The sequence below is a fragment of the Trichoplax adhaerens genome, genomic scaffold, assembly GCF_000150275.1.
Source record: "Trichoplax adhaerens TRIADscaffold_5 genomic scaffold, whole genome shotgun sequence".
Lineage (NCBI taxonomy): Eukaryota > Metazoa > Placozoa > Uniplacotomia > Trichoplacea > Trichoplacidae > Trichoplax > Trichoplax adhaerens.
In genome coordinates, this window is record NW_002060947.1 from 7,763,748 (window position 1) to 7,775,546 (window position 11,799).

Sequence of the window (11,799 nt, forward strand, 5' to 3'; positions counted from 1 at the left end):
AAACGCTAATTGGATGGGAAATTAATCGACGATGGACTCTTGAAGCCAATCGATCCAAGCAATCACTCATACTACGACCACATCTTTTGCCTGCTATACTTTGGATGATTCACTGACAGCTAAGAAATTGCCATCATGAATGATATCCATCCAGTCAAACAAGATCATAACACGAGCATTAAAAATGGTGGCGCAACCACGGTGTCTTCTCTTCCTCTTTGTAAGTTGAGCTGCTCTCTTCTCCACTTTAAATTGGATAAAATTGGTGATATGACTCAATTCTTGACCTCTTGCAACAGTATCATCTGTTGGATTTGCCTACTATACTATATAAGGAGTCCATGTATTGCATGATTCAATTGGAATTTTTTTTTTCTTTCTTTTACATTCATGGGGGAGGAGGGATGATATATAGTATACACATTATATGATTTTCCTTTTCATCCTCTTATCAATGATCGATCCTATCCATCATGACAGTAGAATCCTGTCCGAAATTTTATTTTATTCTTTTCTTACAGGGATTTATGAATATTACTGTAAGAATAAAGTCATTTAAATTAAATCTGTATCATTAGTTCTACTTGCATTTCTTTTAACTTGGACTAATCATGCCGATTGAAAGTGGAAGATAGGATTGCTTTTTAATTATAATTACAGCTCAAACTCTTCATCATAATTTTAGAATCAGGATTTTTTTTTTCTCTCTCTCTCTCATATAATCATGGTTCTCATTGATCTCCTTTATCGAATTAGATACCACTCCAACCATGTATCAAGCCAATAAAATGTATGTTGAAACCTCCAGTAATGGAGGAGCATCGGTTTTACACGCTTATACATTTCAACCCACGCGATGTGATGATATTGTTGAAGAATTTATGCAAGATTTCTTCAACGAATTATTCTTCGGCCATACTCATTATGTCATGGGTATTATCCACAATGCAGCCTCTTATTTGCCAGATCCAATTGATTATTTAGCTCAACATTATCCACAAATGACTGTTCGATATCAGTTATTTGGCCGTAAAGATGTCGATTCTATTACGACTAGTCAATTCCATCAACGAGTCCATGACACTTATATCAATGGTACTTATCGAGCCGGTCCGCTATTACAATTAAGTTTAGTGGGTACAGTCCAAGAAGAAATTGGTGGTTATATGCCGGAATTTCTCAATCTATTGCAGCGTTCACCTGTTTTAGCGCCTGTTATGCCATGGGGAAAGTTGTCCAATTTAAAGTTAAACTCAAGATGTGATAGTGATGATGGTCCCATTTTATGGGTACGTCCTGGTGAACAAATTGTTCCCGCTACCGATCTGGCCAAGTCTCCTCACAAGAAGCGCAAGTAAGGTTACCTAACGTTATGCTGCTGTTTACGCATAGACTAGTTGCAATGCTTTCCTTTCATAAATTGAAATGGTTAAAGTTAATTTACTAACGCGTACCTATTCACTCTCCATCAATCATCATGACAGTGGGCATCTTGAGTTCAATTGGACTCGCGATTGCATCAACACTCAGTAACTAGAAAACATATATTGAACAACCAAACGTCTCGTTGATGGCGGACAGTGAACCATAGTTGATTTTGAAATTAGTCTTCCTAGCCATTTTTTTTACCTTCCGCGTAATTAGACACTGAGGCTGGATTGCATAGAGATAATCGCTGGCAATATTGATTATTTCCACTTTTTTTTTTTATAAGTATTATTATTGTTATCATAAAAACGGCATGTTTAGTCAATTCAATTTAGATACAATATCTATATTTTATCTATACGGTAGACCATGATACGGCATTAGGATTAAGAGAGTATAGTAAGGAGGATATTGATTCAAGCCCTTCTCTTCTAGTCATTAGACATGAATTATTTATAAAATTGCTCTAGCTTATGAACAGGACACAGTCAGAATCATTTATTTTCATCTATTTTCTTTCCACTTGATTAGGACGGGTAATAATGAACTTCGCAATTTATACTCGCTTACGCGTGTCAATGCTCCACGAGAAAGTTTACTCGAAGATAGGACTTATTGCCATGCGGATCATGTTGGACATGGCCTCGATCGAAACACTACTGCAGCTGTAGGATTATTGAAAGCTGTTCATTGTGGTGCTAGGTAAAGTTCGACAATATTAAAAATAAATGGGGATAAAATTACCATCTTTGCAATTTTCCTGCTGTTTTTCCTAATGGATAAAGCTTGAGTCTACACTTTTATAGTTGTAAAAAGTAGCAAAGGTCCTTGGAGACGATTTTAAATATCCTATTTCCACTTTTCCTTTATAGCTATTCCACAAATAGGATAGTTAAAGATGTTGTTGCCTTTCATCCAGATGACTTTGAAAGTGTTGCCACAAAATTGCAGTTAGATTTGTACGAGCCTCCTGCCTCACAGGTAAATATTCAATCGTCATCAACAGTTAGGCTATTTGATTATATAATACAAAATTACTATAATTTAATCTGCTTAATTGACGTAAAATGTTCATGTTTGAAATATGGACTATACTTCTGTATTTGCACGATGGCATGTCCGCTAATTAACTACATTTTCCTTTAACCAATGACCCCCATCTGTATACACATTTTCTCGTCAACTGATAGCTGAATATTTTTCATTTCTTCTAGTGCGTTCAATGGGTTGAAGATGGTAAATTAAATCAGCTTCTTCGTGAAGGAGTTCGATATGCTCGTATTCAATTATGTGATAACGATATCTATTTCATACCTCGCAACGTTATCCATCAATTCAAGACAGTATCAGCTTGCACCAGCATCGCTTGGCATCTTCGACATAAAGCGTATTACGACAACAGTTCAACGACAGATGACAATAATACACCATAACTGCTAATTTAACAATCATGTAATTATTATTTTTCCCTTTGGTATTAGAAAACACAAAAGTAGGACAATTTATTCTATTTTAATTCAAAGTATCATTTAAAGCTTACACTTTTACCTTTCACCTATGCTGACTTACCACGAATGAAATCTGTAGTATACTTGTTTACTGTAGATTGATCATTTCCGAATACTTCTCTCTTACTTTTCTGACATAATGTATATGCATCCCAGAGTTGAGTATAAAATCTTCAATCTTTTATCTTGCTTTTAACCTTACAGAATTTATTACTATATATAGAAGATAATACAAATTTCCTAATGACTTCATTACGGAAAAGAAATTGACATTTATAAATCTTTGAGCTTCTACACGTATTAAAATAACTCTTCTATTTGTCAAAATGATATTGCAATAATTATTTTAAGTTATTCTAAATTAACTGTCTATGGCTTTCTGTATAGTATTGATGATAATCCTTAATACACGTTAATGCTACAGAATCTTTCAAACTCAAAGTCATTGTATAAAGATATTTGAAACTTCGTAAATTACTTGATGATATTATATAATTATATATGTACATGATGTGTTTTGGCCTTCATTTACATACTTTATTTAACAACTAATTAATGACAAGTTTAATTATCTGTAATTATTTGCAAAGAATAGAGATATAATCAACTATAGCTGATAACTTTATCCATGTACCACATCATAGAAATTTTAACAGTCAGAAACTGCGTATCTGTAAAGTAATTGTGAATTAAATGTACAAGGTTAATCGAAATAGAGTTGCAGTTCTATTGATCTTGTACCATATAACACTGTACGTTTATAACCTTTGGTGCTACTGTTACTAGTGACAACGTATTTAGTAGATACTCCTACTGTACTTTCAAATTGATAGCACTGAATAATTTAGTCTAACCATTCGAGAGCAATTAGTTTTGTTGTGAATGTTCTTTGCAGCCTTCTTAGTAGAACTCTTACGCTATGATTTTTAGACGTACATATTTAGCTAATTTATCAATTTAACTGCAATGATTTCTTAAGGATTGGTAACAATCCACAAATTATTTCTCTTGTTGATATTAATCTAACTATAGAATGAAACTAGCAAAATTTCGATTATAATTTAGCAATATATGGCCACTTTGTTATGTGCAACTGTGTTCAATTGAAGACTACGATATAACGTCCATTTAATATTGTTAACTGTGAAACTATAGATATGAAGTTATTCGTTCGCCATCTGCAGGATTTCCTAATTGTTGTGAATGTTGTACAAATTTGAAATGTAATATTCGGTTCCCTCATAGCTTTATATGTTCGTTACTTTATTTAACATTAAAATAAAGTGAAACTTGCTGGAAATGACTGCGTAACTCGTTCTTAAACCGATGCCTTGATATACGAGTACCACACACCTTGAACATTAGCTTTGTTCTCGTATATGGCTATGTAGATATTGGTAAGAAGCTATTGGGTATTATTGACGTCTCATTCCCTACTTTCCAATAACTTTCTGTAGAATGTACTACACTTTTAAGTCTTTATCCTTCGATAGCTTAGCATAGCATGGAATCTTCAATCATATAATTATAGACACAATTACGACGAAGAGTATAGTAATTTCAATTTAAAGACAAAAAATTAGCATGTATCAGGTTTTAATGCACATTCATAGATACTAAGTCATCCGCTGTGATAACATGCACAAAACATCAAACGTATAACTCATCAATCATGTACACCAGTGTATATACACATGGAAATTTTAATTTCTTTTCTACCATTCGCCAATTGTCACATTTTCCATGATCGTACAAAAACATATCGCTAACAAATCAAAATCGTAACGGCTGAGAATATTCTCGAAGCCATCTCATTTCTGATGATTTATCAGTTTCAGCTCGTTCATGAATACCAACAAATCACTACAAACAAGACAGAAATATTTCCAGAAAATCAGAATAATATCATACTCTATAACACATCATTTATATACGTGCACTGTACAAAGAGTTAGATTTTCAAATTGACTGTAAGATATGACTGACAAGTTTACGTTATTTACACAATCAAGCTCAATCCTGAACGGAAATATACACTATTGGTTAACAGTATAATTATAAATTAAGTAAGTGCTAAAAAAAATACTGGTTCTTGTGTATGATCTATAGATCTGTCTTTATTGATTTGCATATTTGTTTTCATAGCCCAAGTAAGGCTTCTCGCGAAGAATAGATTGTAATCGAGCGCTATGTCTGCATTCCGTTAACTTTCTGATATCCTAAGGACATCCATAAAAATCATGTATTTTATTATTTCTAAGAATCCATATTACGTTAGACGATATAAGCTGAAAATAAATAGCAATCTTACGTCAATTTGCTTCTGCATAATTGCTGATAGATTATCTTTATCACGAATTAAATTATTATACAATTCCTTTTCATTTTCATTCTTTAGACCTTTACTTTTTAGGTGCATTATTAACGTTTCCAACTAAAATAGTTGCCCAATCCAGTAAAAGGTAAGGTTACCAATGAATCTAAGTAAAATACGATCATTCGCTACAGCTTACCTCTTTAGGCGTGCAGTAGTACATCCATTGACCATTCTCGTCTTCGACATACAGCTTACCGATCGGAAAGCTACCATCAAAACCCCAGTATCTTCTATTACTGCTGTCTCGCCCAATAAAGGGGTGACGAAGAAAAGATACTTGAATTGATGTAGCATTGAGAAACCGAGTTTCCTGCAATGATGATAAATTTTTCAAAATCAGTTCATTACACCTATTAAGCGTCAAGTATGAAACTAGGATGTGATAAATTAGTTACTAATCAAGATGGTTAATTAAAGTTATGATTAATGGAAGAGTTACTCACTTTTCTTTTCAGTTGTTGTTCTTCAAATGCGCGATCCTTATAAAATAAATTAATAAAACAACATAGTCGATATAACAACAGCAGTCTTCTCAATGCTATAAATAAATTCATGCGACCTAAATATGCTCAAAAATTAAAATTCACGGGCTATTCATTAACTGTACGTACCACTACCGAAACAGGCTTACTCTCATTTTCTGTCATCTGATTTTCTTTATCGTCGGTGGACTCAGGAGTACTACTTCTACAGTTGTGAAGATGAATAAAGCTAAAGTTATATTTCATCGGTAACTAAATCTACGACACCAAGATTGATTACTAATAGGTTTGAAGCTTAGAAACTGACTCATTCATTTGACTTTCAGTCGAATCAGCAAGATTGTTAACAGATTTGTTCTCCTTTATCCTGTTCAAGATGATGTATATTTATTACTAATCTTAGATTTGTTATTTTTGGTGGAACAACGGCTTTTGACAACTCAAGCAATAAATTTTCTTTAATTACTTTTTCATTACGTCAGCTTTTTCTACTCGCCACGATCTCTTTAAGTCATGCAAATCGCCAACTGCGTCTTCCAAGCATTGACGAATGGTAACAGATTCCAAAACTAAGTCTATCAATACTCTGTTATATATAAATTTAATAAGTTACAAATTAGTGAAGTAAGCACAAGACCCATAACTTGATATTGAAAATAGGGAATAATTAGCAGAGCACGTTACCTCAATAGCTGAACACGCGCTTCGAAGGCAGAAAATGAAAACGAAAATCTATTGCAATTATTATTTACCAAGTATTGAATGGATTCAGGAATATCGACAGTAATGCCTAATAAAATCAATTGACGAACGATGTCACTTCAAGTTTCAAGGTAATTCTTATAACTTTAGATTTACAGATACTTAAATCAATGAAAAACAACAGGCTCGCAGATATTACGTATTACCACTTTCACGCATTCCTTGTAAATAGACAACGACAGCTCGTTCCCAATTATGGTTATTTATTACGCGATAATTTCTTAAATTCTTCAAGCAATTGTAATCAAATTTTAATAAAAATTAAGTTTGAATTATCCCTGAAAACAGCGATCAAATCATACTTCTTTTGATTGAAAATTGTCCGGCACTTCATCGAAAAGAATTGACAGTAGACAGCTAAACGCTACATAGAATACGAGTACATTAAAAATTTCAGTGCTACAGGCATTTCCATAATAGCTCTAATGATGAACTTACAATGTACTATCAAATCGCACAAAGGTGAACCATTCGTTAAATCTAAGACGTAAATTGATACAACGAATGTTAGCATCAATTACCTTACCGTATGACACCTACACAAGAATTTACAGAAAATTACAAAGTCATTGCTAATTGCTAACCTGTTTGAGCAAAGGCTAACTGGAGATGATCGAATGGGAATGGGTATAACTTGATACATTTACTATTATGATATATGAGGTGTCATTAGTAAACTATAACCCAACTACCTTAAAAATTGCCAATACCTAAATGTATTCAGAAATTTCCATGACATCAGTAGGTCCCCCAGTATTTGAGGTAATGGATCACTATCTCTAGACGGAATCGGCCAATCTACTATTACTACTGTTATAGAGAAAATTTCCTCCTTTAGCACTTCACATAGACTCATTTAATTCCGACATGATTTCTACCAGTAAAGCGTTTACAACTTAACATAACCAATTAAGCGATATACCTTTCTTCTCTTTAATTTTTGATTTACTTTTATCTCTTTTATTTTTTTCTTTCTTTTCCTTGTTCCCATTGGACTTTTTTTTTTTGACTTTACTTTTTGCGTCATCCTTACCAGACTTCAACCGTTTTATTTTCTTTGCCTTATCATCTTTCCTCTTGTTTTTATTACTTCCTGACATTTGTTTACTGCGCGATTTCGTGGCATTCTTAGTTTTAATCTTTTTAGATTTTTTACCAGGTTCTGAATTAGCTTTTCTCTAAGCAGAAATAATGAAGAGATTTTAGTTCTACCAAATAATTCGCGACTATTGAAACAAAACTTTATTAGGAATACTAGTAGAAACCGCTGCCAAAGATCAGTTAAGTAAATATACAGTAATTTTTAAGATAACTGATAAACGGCCAGTAAATCGGTCAACTAAAGGCTAACTAATTATGAATTTGCTAGGTGTTTACCTTTGCTGAATCGTTAATAGATTTTCTTTGCTTTCGTAAATAGTCTTGATGAGCAGACACTAACTTTTTTGGCATTTCCTTCACAATATCCCGTCATAGGATTAATTCATTTTATGTATTCAATGAAATTTGCATATCAAGTAAATATCAACCGAAGTTACCTTCACAGTCAAATTAAATTTCTTAATATATGCCTTCTTAACTATAAAAGGGCTGAAATAAATTATAGTCTGAGTGATGAGGTCTATCATTAGCAAATTACTTTACAATTTCTAAAAGCACGCGACGTCAGTAATAAAATCTTAAATACAGCATAGCATGTAGGCTGTACAATATTACAATTTACCTATTGCGATATCGATATCGCTTAGTAGTTTTACATATAAATGACTTTAGCGTTGCTTTACTGGGTAATCCATTTACTCTGCAAATCAAGACATACGTAAGTAACATTATTTGTGAAGGCGAAAGCCTGAAGTACGGCAGCTTAGTTGATTATAATCATTTTAGGAAGATATCTTCTAGTCATTCAAGATTAGCAATGCAGTTTTTTTATAAGAAAAATCCGCTGGTAATTAACTGCTCTCAATTATTATATATCATGAACATGATTATTGATCTTGTTTACTCCATACGTTACAAACGTACAATAAAACTCTTGTATTAGGTGTGTATTTTAGTTGTACTCCATAACTGATCAAGTAAAAAACGTACTAAAGCCATTGCACGAAGCTTCATTAAGGTTACTATACGAGCTAATTATCAACCATCAGTTTACTTTTATGTTAGATTATACGAATTTTAAATACCTGTTAGACTTTGCTTTCTTTATTAGATAGTCTCTTAAATCATCGATAATTTCTTTTAAGTTCTTGGTGCTATTAGCCAAAAAAAATTACAATTACAGTCTTTACTACTTTGTAAAGGTTATCTAATCTTCTAAGTCGCTAAAAGCAGAGCAAAACTTCTAAGAAACTACTAATGATACGTTATGGCTAGACAGATAAATTTGCCTATTATATTAATTATGAGTATGAATGACATCGTAAGAACCATGTCATTTTTTCATCCAAGCAAGAAATTATTGTGGATTTACAGTATCACTTAATTCCTGAATCTGCAATAAGAACTATTAACTTTAAGCATGCACTGAAATGGGTATAAGTCAAGATTAAAGTGAGGTACTTTGGCAGGTATAGACAATATCAAATGCTAATATCAAAAGAGTGTAATGGTCACAAATATATAGCAATACGGCATTTGCACTGGTAAGCAACGCTTTGAAATTTGTACCTAAATTGAACTTTAGTTAATACTGGTACAGCAAATTCTTTAGGAAGGTTGAGCGAATTAGATCTAGATAATGGCTTGACTCCTAATTCCCGCTATGATCATGATCGAAATTGTTGTTACCACAACGTAAAATATTTTTTATGTACATATCATCTTTACTTAAAGATCTAAGAATTAATACAGATGCACAGGAATTGCTTACCTTCTTCTTTGGGGTTTGCTTTGATATTCGTTTCTAAACGATAGTTAAGGTATAAAATTCACAGTTTAGCAATTGAATATCATCCTTACTGACATATTACCAAAATTAAGATATTTCTATAGTCGTAGGTTGCACCGTATCGTCTACAACAAAAACCTACCCGTGATTTCCCCATTTTCTCCGATAAAAGTGCCTAGCGAAATCATCACAGTTAAAACTTTTGTTTCAATCATTTCATATCACATGTTTATCGCACCATCACAAAATTCACTTTATATGAACATAGATTATTAAAATTTTGTTACGATGCAGCCAGGTATAACCAGAGTTAATAGTAGAAAGGTCTCTTTCAAAGCATGCAATAATCTTATGCATAATATCTTTGCCACTATTTTATATTAAGAGCATGAGATGAAGTGAGCCTGTGCAAAATAATATTAATCTTTTGCATCAAGACATAATTGTAAAGTTCTAGAAAGTCCTTGACTATAGGGTAAACAGCAAGCAACGCTGTTGCTACATGACGCTTTAATCATACCTATCTACAAAATTAGAAGCTCTAAATTACATCGGATTGCACGTTTTGTGCTTAATATTTTAAAAAATATTAAACCTTACAATGTGTTATTCGGGATCTCAAATAAGCAAAAATTCGTGGAATACCAATAGTGGGCTTAAGTTTGCTCGCAGGCCTATACTCGAAATTTAACCAATTCGACCTATCTTTGATGACCTTCACAGATTACCTTACTGAAGTGTAGGTTTGCATATTGCAAACGGCAACGAGCATTAAGAATTAAACCATGATTAAAGTACCGCTACCAATAGTGGAATTTTTGTAGAGTGCATATTTGTCGATTCGGTAAGACAAAATTTTCTAGCAATGAAGATACCGAAGCAAGAATGCGACTTTCATACTTGCAGTAAGCACTAGAGGCGTGCAGTCAACGATATAATTAATAAAGGCTACTTATAATAAATATATGGGCACACGATGGGCTTAAGCAAACAAGCGGTCGCTATGAATCATAGAGTCGGTATATATCATAGGGAAGTGATCTTAGAGAGAGTCCGATAGCTGTACCTTGCCAGATTATTCTTTTTGCAAGGTAGTTTGGGATGACTACCACTATCGTAGTCAAAACAAGGAAAGTGCTACACATATCCTTATACGGTAAGTATTTAAAAGAGCGTGAGCATATTTCAATATGTTTTAAATAAAACCAGAAGATTTGGTATGGGTATTTGTGCTTTTCGCATTTCATACTAGAATTATCCAATTTCGTAATTACAACTTTAAATTTTAAAAAATCTCACTACTGTAGTAGTACGATAGAAACAGGATTCCTGAGATATATTGAGTCCTCACCTCTTCGTATGTTAATTTATTCTTCCCAGTAACGGAACACGTCCAACACCGAGATCGATATAAATCAAGCCTTTCATAATATTTATCAATTGATTGAAAAGCCTATAATGGAGCCGAAGTTAAAACTATTATTAAGCTATCAGAACGCTGTTAGTATTTCATTTTAATTTTCTACATCAAAGATTCTATCAAAAGTAAGCTAATTCCAAATAACTACATTTGCTACATAGGACCTACATGGATTCAAACAAAGTGCACTACGCAATTTATTAAGAGCTTAAACGATTAATTATCACAGTAAAACAATCAATACATCACTTTATATTATCTAGCGAGAAGTCATTAGTGCACGGTATCATAACTTTGGCAATGTTTATGTAATGATTACTTTCAAGTCAAGTAACTCTATCTCGATACCGTAATGTATTAAAAGCTTTAAAGCAATGTACTGTAAGTTAATAATATTAACTGGGTTGGAATAATCAGTGCAATAAATACGATTATTAATCTAGTTTTTAAGCTACAACAGTGCTTCAAAAATAAATTTCTAAAAAGTGTGGGAACATTCTAACAGGACATAAGCTATGTTATATGATAATTTTATTTTTAATTAGGGACAATTTAGAATCGCTGCATTCATGTCGCTACTAATTACTAATTTGTCATCTATTGCAAATAAGGCAAATCTAACAATTTGCCCTAAAATTGTAATTAAATCGACGGGATGAGAGCATCAATAATTACCATTTACACTTTGCAATACTACTGTACTGTACTTATATTATGGAGTGCAGTCAATACTGAGATCAGATCTCTTCTGCTCCTAGAGTTACAATGCGCGTACAGTAAAGTAAAGGGATAAATGTTAAATGCCTACCATTTACGGTACGACGGTATTTATAATTTTAGCACGCACAATTTTACTGTAGCTAATCTTGCCTATGATGCTAATACAATAATATGTAGGCAATACAGCATAAGACATTGCTAGATTGCTCGTA

General features: G+C 32.9%; 2 protein-coding genes across 2 annotated transcripts; one reads left to right on the forward strand and one right to left on the reverse strand.

The window, feature by feature from the left end:
- Positions 1–788: 788 nt before the first annotated feature.
- On the forward strand, positions 789–2,861 carry TRIADDRAFT_24851 (uncharacterized protein; the record flags this gene model as incomplete). Its single annotated transcript, XM_002112627.1, has 4 exons — positions 789–1,354; positions 1,960–2,130; positions 2,301–2,409; positions 2,643–2,861. 4 exons carry the CDS (start codon positions 789–791, stop codon positions 2,859–2,861), a joined length of 1,065 nt encoding a protein of 354 aa, XP_002112663.1.
- Positions 2,862–5,053: 2,192 nt separating this feature from the next.
- TRIADDRAFT_56923 (uncharacterized protein) lies at positions 5,054–9,604 on the reverse strand (the record flags this gene model as incomplete). Its single annotated transcript, XM_002113065.1, has 17 exons — positions 5,054–5,155; positions 5,248–5,370; positions 5,450–5,623; positions 5,757–5,792; positions 5,925–6,000; positions 6,103–6,162; positions 6,262–6,381; positions 6,480–6,585; positions 6,996–7,037; positions 7,480–7,735; positions 7,935–8,012; positions 8,096–8,147; positions 8,281–8,358; positions 8,744–8,812; positions 9,228–9,319; positions 9,430–9,462; positions 9,590–9,604. 17 exons carry the CDS (start codon positions 9,602–9,604, stop codon positions 5,054–5,056), a joined length of 1,512 nt encoding a protein of 503 aa, XP_002113101.1.
- Between the last annotated feature and the right edge of the window lie 2,195 nt (positions 9,605–11,799).